Source organism: Sinohyriopsis cumingii, chromosome 16 (genome assembly GCF_028554795.1).
Source record: "Sinohyriopsis cumingii isolate HCF-2022 chromosome 16, ASM2855479v2, whole genome shotgun sequence".
In the NCBI taxonomy this organism is placed as follows: Eukaryota; Metazoa; Mollusca; class Bivalvia; order Unionida; family Unionidae; genus Sinohyriopsis; species Sinohyriopsis cumingii.
The window spans coordinates 15,304,824-15,319,911 of NC_142976.1; the positions used below are offsets into that span (position 1 = coordinate 15,304,824).

The following is a 15,088-nucleotide window of genomic DNA, read 5'->3' on the forward strand; positions in this document are numbered from 1 at the left end:
CCTGTGACCAGAGCTGCTTGTGAAGATTTGGCTTTGCCACAATCTTCCTTGGAAGATCAAGTGCCAGATCAAGTAGCTAGTTCACCCATGACTTGCTCCATCTTAGAGAGTGATCAGAATCAGTTTACAATTATGACACCTCAATTTCTGAATGATTTTTGGTACTAGGACCAGGGAAGGGTAGACAAAAGCAGAGAGACCCTCCCAACTTATTGAAGGTGAATCCACTGCTCAAGCTGCTGGGTCTGTAGCTGGGGGTCAAAGTTGAGCAGTTTGTTGCTAAATCTTGTCCCATAAAGGTCAATCATTGGTCAGCCCCAAAATGACCAAATCCAATGAAAGACAAATTGGTTTAATGGACAATTCGATGTGAATGATCTGACCATTTCTTGAAAGAGAATGGGCCTGGACGTTGAATCTACTAGGAATGTGTCTAACTTGTACAGTGATGCTGAGTTGGGAGAACCAATGGAGGAATTGCCAAACCAGAATGCACAGGTTGGATGATTTTTTTACCACCACCGAGTTGTCTGATACAATTAAGACAATTCTCTTGCAGAGATGTTCTTTCCAGAATGAAAGGTATTGATTATAGCCTTCATTTCTAGAAGATTGATGTGGACTGACACACAGCACAGCAGCCTGGCAACAGGTGGGCTCCCAACCAACTGTATTTCTGGTGTCTGTGCATGTTGTCATTTCTGGTTGGGTTTTTTCCAGAGGAATCCCTGCCGTGAGACAAATACAGTTGTGCCATTGATTCTGGCATGATATTATTCTGTTAAATTTTACAAAGCTTGTTGCTTTTACACTCTTTCCTAAGACCACAAAGTTGAAATAATATCTTGTCTACTTGGACTGAATGGGACCGCTACACATCCAGTGCGTTACACATTGAAATAAGTTAAATTCATCTCTGATTGGTGGTTACTGTTTGGTTAAGTCAATAGCCACCAATAAGATCTAACTAGCTTATTCATTGCATGACACACTGTAAGTATTGCATAAAAACTCAAACTCAATTTAAACAAACATAATGTAACAGACAAGCTTCTTGCAAAAGCGGCTTTCAAATGATCTGTAAAGTTGTACATGTTTGAAATGTCTTCTCTTGGGGTGATGTATGAAATCAGTGACTGACCAGGCTGACAGGAAAAAAAACAAAATTGCACAGAATTGGTGAGGGACCAGATTCCAAACTGCATCAGTTACAGTCATCACCTTGTTAATTTCTAGAAGGCGAGTTACTGCTGTCAATAATTTCGTTTTTCACTGACAGAAATGTGGTCATAGCAGTTGTTTTGCACATGCAGTAAGCACAGTATGATGGATCTGGTTGTTAACCATCTCTGCTTTCATACTCCGACTTTTTCTAGATAAGACTTTCTTTACACAAGTTAATTGAACTATTTCTTCTGTTTTGAAAATAAGATCATAATGCCTTAGAAATTTAAGTGAAGACAGGAAATACAATGTTTTCAAAGCACGCAAAACAAAGGTCGTAGTGACCAATAGGAGTCCTGCATCTGATCAATGGAGCAGCAGCATGGAATGGCCTAAATGTTTGAATTAAAACCACTGAAAACAAACAGGTGTGGAAGTATTGCTTTTATCTTGTCAAGGTGTGAGAATGGCATATGAACAAATGATGTCTGTCTGTAATCTGCATACTGAAAATAAAAGATGTAAATACATGTAAAATGGCACCATCCTACCACTGAAAAACCTTTGCAAGATGAAAAGACCATCAAGTAGATATGTGTATCGATAATGAATCATATCATAGGTTCTGTGTCATGAATTGTATTGATACATGGTATAAGTGGATCATTTCACCCCTAACTACAAGGAGATATACTTACCCTTGGATAGTGTTATTAGGAGGGAGAGCTGAATGACTACTACTTGTGCTGCAGGAACCGAGGCATGAATGGATGGACAAATGGGTAATGCAATTACTATAGGATTCCTACCAACAGGCAAAAATAAAAATGACACATAATTGGAATACTCCAATGTGGTTATCACTAGGAACAGAGAAAAATGAACATTAAAAACGATTTACAAAATTTAATTTATTTTTATGCAATTGTAAGCAAGCAACAGTGCTATATTACCCGCTATTTTCATAAATATGTCAGATTCATGTCTCGATGTGTGATATACCCAGTAATTATGAAAAACATCACAAAATCAGACAGTCTTAAATCACAATGAATACACTAAATTATCCTACAAAAAAGGAAAGAATTGATTTGTGATCACTATGCTGTAGATAGAATGAAGAATTAGTCTTGAATTTAACATTTGTTATTACTAAGGAGACTATCTGAACTAGAATCCTATAATTAACATCAATGGCCAATATGTAAATTTACACCATTACACCAGATATTTGCATGTGTAGATGTTATGGTATAATATATAAATCATAAACTATATTTTACAAAATACAAGAATTATATCACAGATCATACCCACTATATGTACTTTGTTACAAGATCATATTATTAGAAAACTGAAGTGAAAAATTAAATTAAAAAAATTAAAACAAGGAAAGAATCTGTATGTTGCAATAATAATTGTTTGAAAGAGGCCTACTTTTTAATCAAGAATGGCAATGTTTAAACTAACACACTGAATAAGGGTTATTGTTTTAAAACTGGTGATACTCAACTGCACACTGACAGCACTCAAATATGGGCTAAATTTAAATTTTTTAAATCCATAAAAATATGAAATCTAATCAACTAATCAGTTCTTAAAGGTAAACAAATGCACAAAGCTTACTTATTTATGTTTTGCACATAATAATGTAAAAAAATGACAGAATGGTGAACAAGACAGTCTCAGCAAAAGTCCATAACTTGCCCAAATTTGGCAGAAAAAAATCCCATACAAAGGTTATATACATGTGTTCATTTGTGTGTTGCTTTTCTATTTTAACTATCTGCATAGTGAAATGATTTTATGACAGATAAATGGACAATTACACATACAAAAGGGTTTATAGAACTAAAAGTTTTGACACCTGGATGCTCCCAGTTGGATTTGGTAAGGACTGGTGAATGTGGAAAGAACCTTTTAGAACTAATTTTCCCTTGAATCTATATATTATTTGTCATATCTTTTATAAAATTTCAAAAAGGTCGTTATAACAATTTTACTCTCTGTCAAATACGATCCATATGGCCATGTGCAAATAAAAGTCATTTTAAAGTGTAGGTTTTTATGGGCTTCAGAGCTGACATTGTTTTTGATTATGCTGACCTATACTGAGGCAGATCAGTATCAGCTGTACAAAATAAGAGGCTTGGATGCCTGAATTCTATATGTTAAGCTTTTATTGATCAGGTTGGTTTTTACTGGTTCGATTTCATGTGCTTTGCAATGTACACTGTACTTAACATCAGGAGTTCACATGCTGCTTCCATACAGGGTTTTTTGTGTGTTTAAAATCTACTTTTTTAGGTATTTTGTACATCATTTACATATATTTAGTGATTGGTCATGTTAGAAAAAAAATAAGACATGGTTCACTGTGTGTATTTGGAGTACTTGCCATCAAAATGTAACTCTCTGGATCAAACTGCTGCCTTGGCAAACATTTGCACACTGCAAACCATGTACAAGTTAGTTTAATTTTACAACAGTAAAATTAGGCAGTGGACTAATCATTCTGTACAAATTTGAAAAGCACAGATGCTGTCCATCAAATATTTCAGAAGTTGAAAAAAAGTTAAAACTGACATATGCATAATGTACAATTAATAAAGAAATACATTCTGCTCTCATGAACTTACAGCTAGATGAGTTGAAAGTGACATAAAATTTGAATTTGTTGCCCAAAGCATTAAATATATTATAACTAATGCAGCTATATTTTTCTATTATGATTACTATTATAAGAATGAGACATTACAGGAATAAATGTAATTTATGTATTCAGCATCTTAATAACCTGCAATACTGTAAAACAACATATACTTGTAGCAGCATTTCTAAACTTTACTGCCATTGTGCCTATATTTTTTAATGCAACTTTACTGCCATTGTGTCCACATATCTTTCAATCCGCATGTCTAAACTTTACTGCCATTATGCTGATATATCAATGCATAATGTCTAAATGTTACTGCCATTGTGTCCACATATCTTTCAATGCAGCATGTCTAAACTTTACTGCCATTATGCTGATATATCAATGCATAATGTCTAAATGTTACTGCCATTGTGTCCACATATCTTTCAATGCAGCATGTCTAAACTTTACTGCCATTATGCTGATATATCAATGCATAATGTCTAAATGTTACTGCCATTGTGTCCACATATCTTTCAATGCAGCATGTCTAAACTTTACTGCCATTATGCTGATATATCAATGCATAATGTCTAAATGTTACTGCCATTGTGTCCACATATCTTTCAATGCAGCATGTCTAAACTTTACTGCCATTATGCTGATATATCAATGCATAATGTCTAAATGTTACTGCCATTGTGTCCACATATCTTTCAATGCAGCATGTCTAAACTTTACTGCCATTATGCTGATATATCAATGCATAATGTCTAAATTTTACTGCCATTGTGTCCACATATCTTTCAATGCAGCATGTCTAAACTTTACTGCCATTATGCTGATATATCAATGCATAATGTCTAAATTTTACTGCCATTGTATCTACATATCTTTCAACGCAGCATGTCTAAACTTTACTGCCATTATGCTGATATATCAATGCATAATGTCTAAATTTTACTGCCATTGTATCTACATATCTTTCAATGCAGCATGTCTAAACTTTACTGCCATTATGCTGATATATCAATGCATAATGTCTAAATTTTACTGCTCTTGTGTCCACATACCTTTCAATGCCACATGTCTAAACTTTACTGCCATTATGCTGATATATCAGTGCATGTCTAAATGTTACTGCCATTGTGTCCACATATCTTTCAATGCAGAATGTCTAAACTTTACTGCCATTATGCTGATATATCAATGCATAATGTCTAAATGTTACTGCCATTGTGTCCACATATCTTTCAATGCAGAATGTCAAAACTTTTGCACCACTGTGCCTAGATACCTTTTAGATCAAACTGATGTAAGCTTGTCTAAACTTTAGCAACATTTGCCTAGACACCTTTTAGTGAAGATTGCTGTTATCCTGCTTACACTTTAGCTCCATCTGCCTAGATACCTTTGGTGCAGATGTTAGCTTGTCTCAACTTTGACATTGTCAAGCCTACATGCCTTTTAGTGCTGATTGGTGTTAGCATGTCTAAGTCAAGAACATTATTAAAAAATGTTTTATTTTAAATGTTTGACTCTAATTGCAGAGCATAAAAATGGTCAATTGTTCTTGTGTTTTTCATATATTAACATTACTTGCTTTATAGTAGCACAAGAATTTAAATTGTTATTAAACAATACACAATGATTACTATATGTAGACAAGGTCAGTGGAGTAGATCAAACTTTAGCACTACTGGAAAAGAGAAAATAAAGTGTTCTATCATTTAAGTCATGAGAGTTGATGCAAATACAGGAGCCACAAGAGAATGAGTTTCTTGCTCAAAAGTTTCCAGGAATACAGAACCAGATTTTTTCAAGCTAAATTTCTGTAAACAAAATTCAAAAACTTTATTTAAAAAAAAAAACATGGGATCATTATAAACAAAAAGTTAGCTTCAAAAGATTAAATTAAAAAATGGTGCTCTCTAGATGAAATACATTAAACTGTCTTCCTTAACTATGGGAAACTGTAAGATGTTGATTATACAAAAAAGGACTTCATTGCTTGCCAACATTTATACAGTTTAACTGTCTTCCTTAACTTTGGGAAACTGTAAGATGTTGATTATACAAAAAAGGACTTCATTGCTTGCCAACATTTATACAGTTTAACTGTCTTCCTTACCTATGGGAAACTGTTAAGATGTTGATTATACAAAAAAGGACTTCATTGCTTGCCAACATTTACACAGTTTAACTGTCTTCCTTAACTATGGGAAACTGTAAGATGTTGATTATATAAAAAAAGGACTTCATTGCTTGCAAACATTTATACAGTTTAAGTATGATGTTGATTATACAAAGAAGGACTTCATTGCTTGCCAATATTTATACAGTTTAACTGTCTTCCTTAACTATGGGAAACTGTAAGATGTTGATTATACAAAAAAGGACTTCATTGCTTGCCAACATTTATACAGTTTAACTGTCTTCCTTCACTATGGGAAACTAAGATGTTGATTATACAAAAAAGGACTTCATTGCTTGCCAATATTTATACAGTTTAAATGTTAGTGAATTTTAATTCTGGATGATTCAAGGATTTATCAACCCTAAAAATAGTTATATTAACCATGACTTGTGACACAACCAATTATAATTTTTCAGGGGTTAATAAATCTTTGTATCAATTGAAATCAAAACCAGTAATTGTTTTATTATGTAACTTCTAATTTCCTAAAGGTTTTACACCACAGTATGAACAAATGCACTTGAAGTTTAAAACGTTAACCAAATGTGACTGAATTAGCAATACTTAAAAAAGTAGGCTCTTAGTTCATCATATAAGAAGTTAAAATGAATTGAAATAAACAAAATCATGTAAATGGACAAGAAAGAAAATATACATACGCAGTAAATGTTTGTTCTTCTTAACAACTGGCATCTTCTGAGCATTTTACAGCTCCAAAACCTTCATTTAAAGCAATCAAAAACAGACTAAAGGAGGGGTAGGACCAACTGATGAATGAAAATTCAGGCCCTTTGAAAACAAAAAACATTTTGCCATATATCAGTGCTGGATGATGCATACTCAAGCACTAATGTATACCATAAACAGAAACCTTACAATCTGCCTTCAGCAATATGTGTCTCTTGTATCAACCCCATCTCTAATGTCATAGGAAGAACAACATCAGAAACTCATCAAATAAGTCTGGGAACTGTACATGACATTCATGTATGCATGTGAGGGTGATATATTTTAGCAATGACAGCTTCTTGTAATTTTCTGAAACAAAACATGGTAAAAATGAGTAGTAAGACAATGTATTTCCCTGCAAATAACACACCTCTAGCTGTGACAACCATACACCCATATCTGCTGTCACATCTTGCAATGACACATATGAGTCAATATTGTTTGCAGTGCACTATATATAAATATCTATAAATTGACCAAATTTTATTCATTGACTAGTTTTAGAGATGGACGGAAATAATAATTACTCAGACTTGTGTTCAGCAATCATCATTCCATCAACGGAATTAGTGAGATTTCATACAGCAGTCATTTCACTATATCTTGATACCAACTGCTTAAGTGAGGGTTGAACAAAAGGCCGTATCTATTCAAAATGTGTTTTACGGCTTTGTACCCTTTTTATTCCAGTTGATTTATCTTCACTCTTTACTTAATTTGGCTGTTTTCTGAAGAAAGCCATGTTACTAAACATTAAACTTATACACTTCTACATAAAATGTAAACAAGAGAATGACTGATATATGCATGACTATATTAAATAAGAAACAACCAAATGATTAGAAATATCAGAAACATAAAAATAATAAATTCTGACTCTGGCAATCCAGAATCTGTTTCAAAAATGTGTATGATTTACAATGTATGAATAAATACTAAACTTAAGAAAACAGACAATTTTGAACATGTCACTTAATTATTATCGGATTAGGCAGAGTCAAACATGTCTCTACCTATTATATATATTGCTTATAAGTCGATTCCAATTGCAAACTGCATTATGTGACAGATCTGGTCTATGTTATTTGCAGTTGGACTTGACTCATAAGTGAGTACAGTCAGCACCAGATCATAAATAAATCCATGTTACTGTACACTGTGAACTTTCCTTAATAATCCATGTTACTGTACACTGTGAACTTTCCTTAATAATCCATGTTACTGTACACTGTGAACTTTCCTTAATAATCCATATAAATATTTGAAATTTACATACTGGCAAGAACTACTTAAAAAAATCAGCTACTTTGATAAATCACTAAAGAAAAAAAACTAGGCTGTACGACTGAAAAAAACTATAACAAAACACATAATAAATAAAAGTTGGCACAAAAACGGTTTCTGGAACTACTAATATTGGATAATAACTGAATGACTATGTTTATAATTATGTTGAAACTTGAATGACCCTAACAGTTTTATCACATTTTGCAGACAGATTGTCCAATCACATCATGGGCATTTTTAATGCTAGCAATCAAAATAAATAAGATGAAAACGTTTGGTGAACATAATACCCATGGACAGAATTTTTTTTAAATCTCAGAAATAAACTTGTAGGTCTTTTAACCAATTACATGGGCTATGCATACAGCTAAACTTGAACAAGACATGTAGACACAGCAAGAACCATCATCATGGTAAGTTGTACTACAAAATGGGGTTAAAACAATACAAGTTATCACAAAGCTTATCAATATGACATGCAAGGTAATCTTTATCATGCAAAGCCCTGAAATGAATGCAAATAAAAAGGTCGTGGAGGAGACATAAAACCATGTCATTATAAGGCAACTTAATATTTAAAATTTAAACTGCTGTCTGATTCAGAAAGTAGAATGTGTAATAGTCTGATAACAACGGAACTTGAATGATCAATTTATAGTTACAAATCCATTATGTATCTTCTGGCATACTGAATGTGAATTACATTTTTAAAAGAAATTTTCAACATGTTTCTGCACCAGGAGAAGTAAAGGTTGAAATATTTGCATACGATGCAACTATAAAATGTACTCAAATAGATCTAATCCATGCTCAGAATCGAATTGTAACTCCATGATGGAGGAATATCAAACTCATACCAACATATTCCATAAATAAACACATGAAGTAAACATACAAACATGTCACTGATCACACAGTAAATTACTCCCAGTTAACTAGTAATTTTTTGTTACTGCAACGAGTGGGTTAATCATTCAAAAAACTTTATTCCCTAAAAATTTGCAATTTTTTTTATAAAGGTGAATGATGGATGCATCATCAAGATAAAAGTCATTGGTAAATTATAGCACTCCATAATTAGTCAAATGAAATAAAGTTTACCAGGTATCATGGAAACAACTCACTATTTCTTATGAATAAACTTATCTACAGTGAGTTTTCTTTGACAATAAAAAATATTTTAAACAACAACACAAATTTATGAATAATGAACATGAAGAAAAACAAACTGATTAACAACTGTTGTGAAATTCAGGAAATAAAAAGAGAAAGGTATCACAGAATTCAACCAAAACAAGTTCTCTCTCATCAAAATTATCAGAGCCATTTTTGCTATAGACAAAGGAAATCAATTCAGTTACAAAAGTAATCAGACAGATGTAACCTAATAATTAAACCAAACTTAGGTAATATAAAAAACTGAATAATCACTGGAGGCAATTTTTTATGGGGTACCAATTTTTGTGGGTTTCAAGGTTGCTACAAACCAGAAATTCAAAGATCCAGCACCAAGAAAAGAACACATTCATAAAGAAGATATGACCCTTTTCATGAATTTAAGGATGAAAAATATTACTTTTTGTAAGAAAGCTGAGAGACACACCCCCCACCAAGTGAATTCACAATTCATTTTCAGCCCTCTCATTATAAACCAAAATACTGAATAAAGACAGATGGATCACAATTCAATTATATCTAATTAAGGATAATGAGACAACTAAACAAAATTGTGATTTTGCAGACATCTTTTTCTGAAATGAGAAGGCTGATTCTATCATATTTTGGAATGTAATGCCCTTTCAAATTGGTCACCTCAAAATTTGCAGCGGTAAAATTCACATGGAAATTGACACCCCTTGACGTCTTTCCCAGCGACATGATACCACTAAAAATTACATTTTGTTACCATGTTTTGACAAAATATTCCAAGTGTAATAGAATGGGAATTGCAATCTTGTGTTTGAGGATCTAAAATGTTAATGGTGCAGATTTTACTGTCACAAATATATGCTGATACACTGATGGTAAAACTGAGTTTGCAAACCACAATAATGATTAATATCTTCAATTCCTCAAATGCAAGACTGTTTATTATATAACTTGTATAAAAGTGCCTTTAAATATACAAGATCATTGATTACGGCCTTTAACACTTTAAATAAAATAAATAATGTATAGGAATGCCCTAAAAATTAACATTGCTTGCAATGAACAGTTTAGAGGTTGTCAACACTTCCGAAAACATTTATTTTACTTCAAAAAAGATTTTTTTTTAACTTCCAGAACATAATGACTGAGATACCTGACCCTGATATCACAAAAAAGTCATGAAAGCCATGACTGAGATACCTGACCCTGATATCACAAAAAAAGTCATGAAAGCCATTCCTTGTGATCTACAACTCAGATTTGTGCTGCATGTGCTGAAACCCTCTCTTACATGTGATCAAACAAATACCTGTGTTCTAATATATCAACAATTACAAGCTATCTGACTTTCCTCATACATGCATTGTCAAGTATAAACATATCATGAACAAAGTAATTCAAACATAATAATCATAACAATAAGAAACTTTGTCTTTTCACTATTTATAATGCATATTACAAAATCAAGGTACATTATATTCTACAATTAAGCAAAACAAACTGCAAGAAAACTATTGCAATCTGTCTACTGATATTTTCTCCAAACTCCTTTTCTTTAACTCCATGATGCCTTGAAAAATGCTGCTGCTGCTGCTCAAATGATTTTTTATTAACTTTACAAATAAAACTCTGCAGCAGTAAAGTTCACAATATACTGTCAGATAATTGCATCCTTTGATGTCTCTCCCTGTAAGGGCTGTTCCAGTATATGAGACCCAGGGAAGGCACATTTAATGTAGAGTAGTCATTCATTGATGCAATTTAGAACTTTGTATCATTTTCACATTAACTCCCCGAGTAATCAGAGAACCCTGGCATATATTTTTTTTAAAGTGCCTTCCATGGGTACTATTTTTGTTTAAATGGAACAGCACTAGCATAAAATTACTTAGAATAAACTTTTTTAGGTATTGCTTTTGTGCATTATACGTGTGTATATTGTTCAGATTCTGACAATACTGCTAATATCTTTTTTTTCTAACTTCACCCCAAACGCTTTGATCTAGAGGATTTTGATGCTTAATGAAATTAATTAACTGTATGAAAGCTATTACCTTTATGAACAGAAAGGTCTAAAATGTTAGCACAGTAAACCTGTCTTGAGAAACCACTGCTATTGGAGCACCTGCTTTGAGAGACCATAACCTCCATACACAGATTTATTGATTACATAGTGTCATGACCTATTATGAGACGAACCAGCTTCAGAGACAATGCTTTTTGGCAGAAGGTCAGATGGGTTTTACTGTATAAAAATAATAAAAAATACAATTTTATGCATTTCGCATCAGGAAACAAATTTACTACACTATCATTTAACTGAATTATAGTTGTAATTAGCCTGATACATATAACCTTTCTTGGCATAGTTTTAAATTACTAACCATTTGATAAATTAGTGATACTTTACATAATAACAGTAGATTAATAATAATAATAATAATAATAATAACAATAATAAATTAATTATTTATACATGGTAACTTAATCAGCTGAGTACAACTAATTTCTCTTTAGACCCTGAACTAAATATAAAACTTACAACTGACCTTTATTTGTTCACCTAGTGTAACTATCCACAATATATATCATAGCAACCAAGTACAAAAGCACAGCTCTTGGCTTTCAATGAGTTTCCACCTTTGAAAATCCAACAGACTTCTAAATTTTTGTGTGAATATTTATTTTAACATATCTAGGTAAAAATTTTATTACATGTTTGTATTCTGTAAGGAACAAAACATGGCTGAAGAAATATCCGGGATATTATTAATCAAACCATATAACAGAAGCCATTAAAACAATATTCCCTATCATTCCAAAGGATAAATGGCCATCAACCTACATGGCAAGAGGGGCTGTAGGTAAATGATGTAAAGTTGTAAAAATATGTTGTCTTGTTTCAAGACTTAAACATTTTTATATTCTGTAAGCAATTCATTCAGAGATGAAAATGCTTACTATTCTGAAAGACGATTTTCTTGAACGTTACAAAAATTTAAAATTGATGAAGCCTTTTCAAAAACTTGAAATATCTGCTGCAATCTAGGAAAGTTTTGCAACAGAACTTACTTAGAACCAGATAGTGTAGCACTATATTATACCATATTACTAACTGAAATATTTACACTCACAGTAACCTGTTAACACATATACATGTAAAGTAAACACAAAACTGTAAATACTATTTTTTTAAACCAAGAAAAAAAATGAATACTTGCAAAAACAAGGAAAATATTTCATTTCACTGGAATTCTGAAGGGGATGGGATGGAATGCGTGATTTGAATACTGTGTAGAAGACAATGGGATGAGCATTGCTTTACACTTCAGTATCTGCTACAGGCCTCTCTGGAACACTAGGCAAAACCCTCTCAGTGTAAAAAGTATCTGATGATCTTGCACTACTGAAGGGGCGGAAAGAATTGCTTTCGTTGCTGGATTTAAGTGCAGTTAAGTCCAATGGAGGAACCTCTGTGGGCCTCTTGCGCATCTGAATAGGTGTCAATGGCAACTTTTGAAATCCATCAGAATAATCTAGACTTCCATCAGCATTAAATCTAGCAGAAGAATTAACAGTAAACATTGTTGTAGCATTCAAATCCTCTTTAATTGCTTTCTTTTTCCTTCTGCTCTTCTTTTGCCCCTTTTTGCCTCCATCTTTTGGGGAAAGGGTTTTATCTTCATCAGCTTGGTGTAATTCACTTGAAGTCTTAGTAGACATGTTCAAGGATTTGTCTATTGGCACTTCATCAAGAGAATCAGCTGTATCTGAGTTGTATTCTGGGGCCCTTCCTGAGCCTTTTGGGGTCATTGGCGGAGGGGCCTGGATTTTCACTGGATTCCTGACGGCAAGATTCAGGTTCACTAGATATCCCTTATTAATGTATAACTCTGGGTTATCTACCAAAACAAAACAGACCAATTAGGAGTTGAGAAAATTGCATAAAATTCAAATTAGATGCTAAATAAAATACAAATAGAACAAGGGAGGAAGATGCAGGTTTATTCAGATTGTAATTCAGAGTGTCTTGTTTCCTATTTTGTTTGCCATTACTTTAGACTTATCAGCCACCAGTGTGTACTCCTCAAAAACTGAAAAAGTTGTCAAATTTTATAGTATCAAAGAAACTTAAAGAAAGCAGTGCCATTGAAAAAATTATATAAGGAACAGATTGATCATGCAGATGTTTTGCATTAAACAATATGTGCATTTTAAAGCACATGATGTACTACTGAAAAGTTAACCTGGTTCTCTGACCAATTTCACTGCTTTTAATATGAAACCCAGATCTGAATCAAACATGGACAAGTCAGTATCTAGATTTTACTGTAAGACTCTTATTTCCATATTTTTTCTAAGATACATCAAGTCTGTAATTTAAGGATAATTTCTGTGAGGCTTATGGTCCAATTGTAAGGGTTGGCATGTCTGCATTCTGATCTAGCATGGGCCTTTGGGCCCCAATTTTTCCATCACTGGAATTAGTTCTTAGAGATGACAACAACAGAGTTCTGTGTCTTAACCAACAGAATACACTAGTAAGGCACAGAGCAGTATATCTGCAATCAAGACAACAGCAGAATATTTACTGACTTGTAGCCATAATCGAGGGTAGGAGTTTGGCTTAGAAGTCTAATGTCATATAGGATAGACATGTTTATTAGATACAGTTTTGATTCTGACCTTAGAAGTTTCTACCAACAAACTTTGTTTACAGTTTGATGGAAATTTCCTCATCCTAGTCCTCAAATTGTGTCTTAAGGTTTTACATTAAGGTTGACTATATCAGAATTACCCATTCCATATCTTAATATCAGTCTTAGTGGAATGAATTGTGGCCGTGTTTCAGTTCATATTGAGGATTTATTTATTTAAATTATTCACTGGAATTTGTAAAAAAAATGCTCATAATTAATTTTGGACTAAATCACTTTTTTTAGGATTACTGTAAATTCATTAAGAGCCATTTTGAATTATATCATTGTGACACATCCAGACTGTTAGCACATCAGCACTATTCCAAGCTACTGGTACATCAGCACATTCAAAATTGGAATTCATCTGGAACACAGCTGGAATTCTTGAGAATATTCTATACCTTTGGACTTGTGCTAGAACTTTTAGGACTATTCGGGTTTTAGTTTATAATACTGTAAGTTCTTTTTAAATTTTCATCTTGTATTCTATGGAAATAAATTATTCTTTTCATTTTACAAAACTTGTTGGTTTTCAATATTTTCTGTTATTCATAGCATAGGACTTACCAATAGTGGAGACTGGAGACTCAGCAGAAGATCTAGATCTGAGTAAAGTCTTCTTTTTTTTGAGCTTCCTAACAGCAGTAGAATCATCTGCTCCAAAATTAGTTGATTTCTCATCCTGAAATTAATCAATTTGAGAAAAGAACTCCAATTGTTTTGTGCATGCTGATTCATAAGCCGAATAATATAAAGATTACCTCTAACATTTTACAATTGTGCTCACACCCACTACCTGATTCTTCTGGTTATAATTAACCTATTAGCTATATGGTAATATGGTGGGTCAACTACATCCAAGATGGTGGATTGTTTAGCTGGACATTACAACACTCCTATACAATAATGGATAATTCTGTCTATGAGGCTAGTTTAGGGAAAACATTCTGAACTGAGACCAGTAAATACAAGCAATTGTGTTGTACATGGTAACTGTGACTTACATGCATTTTGTAAAACAAATTCAATAGGCAAAGATGATGCAAATATATTTTCGCAACCTCAGTACAGAAATAGGCAGAAAGTATATTACGTATGTTCTGACACAGGAGCCCAAGATTTATCTTCTGGATGTTACAACCCAGCATACTGACATATCTCAGCTTCCCAATCTGGATTATAATTAGAAGATTTGACCAGGAATTAGATCATTTACTCAGAGAC

General features: G+C 33.0%; 1 protein-coding gene across 1 annotated transcript in view; it reads right to left on the reverse strand.

Moving 5' to 3' along the window:
- Nucleotides 1-2,055: 2,055 nt before the first annotated feature.
- The window catches only part of LOC149779980 (uncharacterized), a 45,975-nt gene continuing 32,942 nt past the window's right edge, over nucleotides 2,056-15,088 (reverse strand). Inside the window, exons 11-12 of the mRNA XM_089936703.1 lie at nucleotides 14,432-14,546; nucleotides 2,056-13,066 (exon numbers count right to left, since the gene is read on the reverse strand). Of these exons, the coding sequence (XP_089792829.1) occupies nucleotides 12,486-13,066; nucleotides 14,432-14,546 (696 nt within the window). The 3' untranslated portion in view covers nucleotides 2,056-12,485. The remainder of the gene's footprint in view (nucleotides 13,067-14,431; nucleotides 14,547-15,088) is intronic.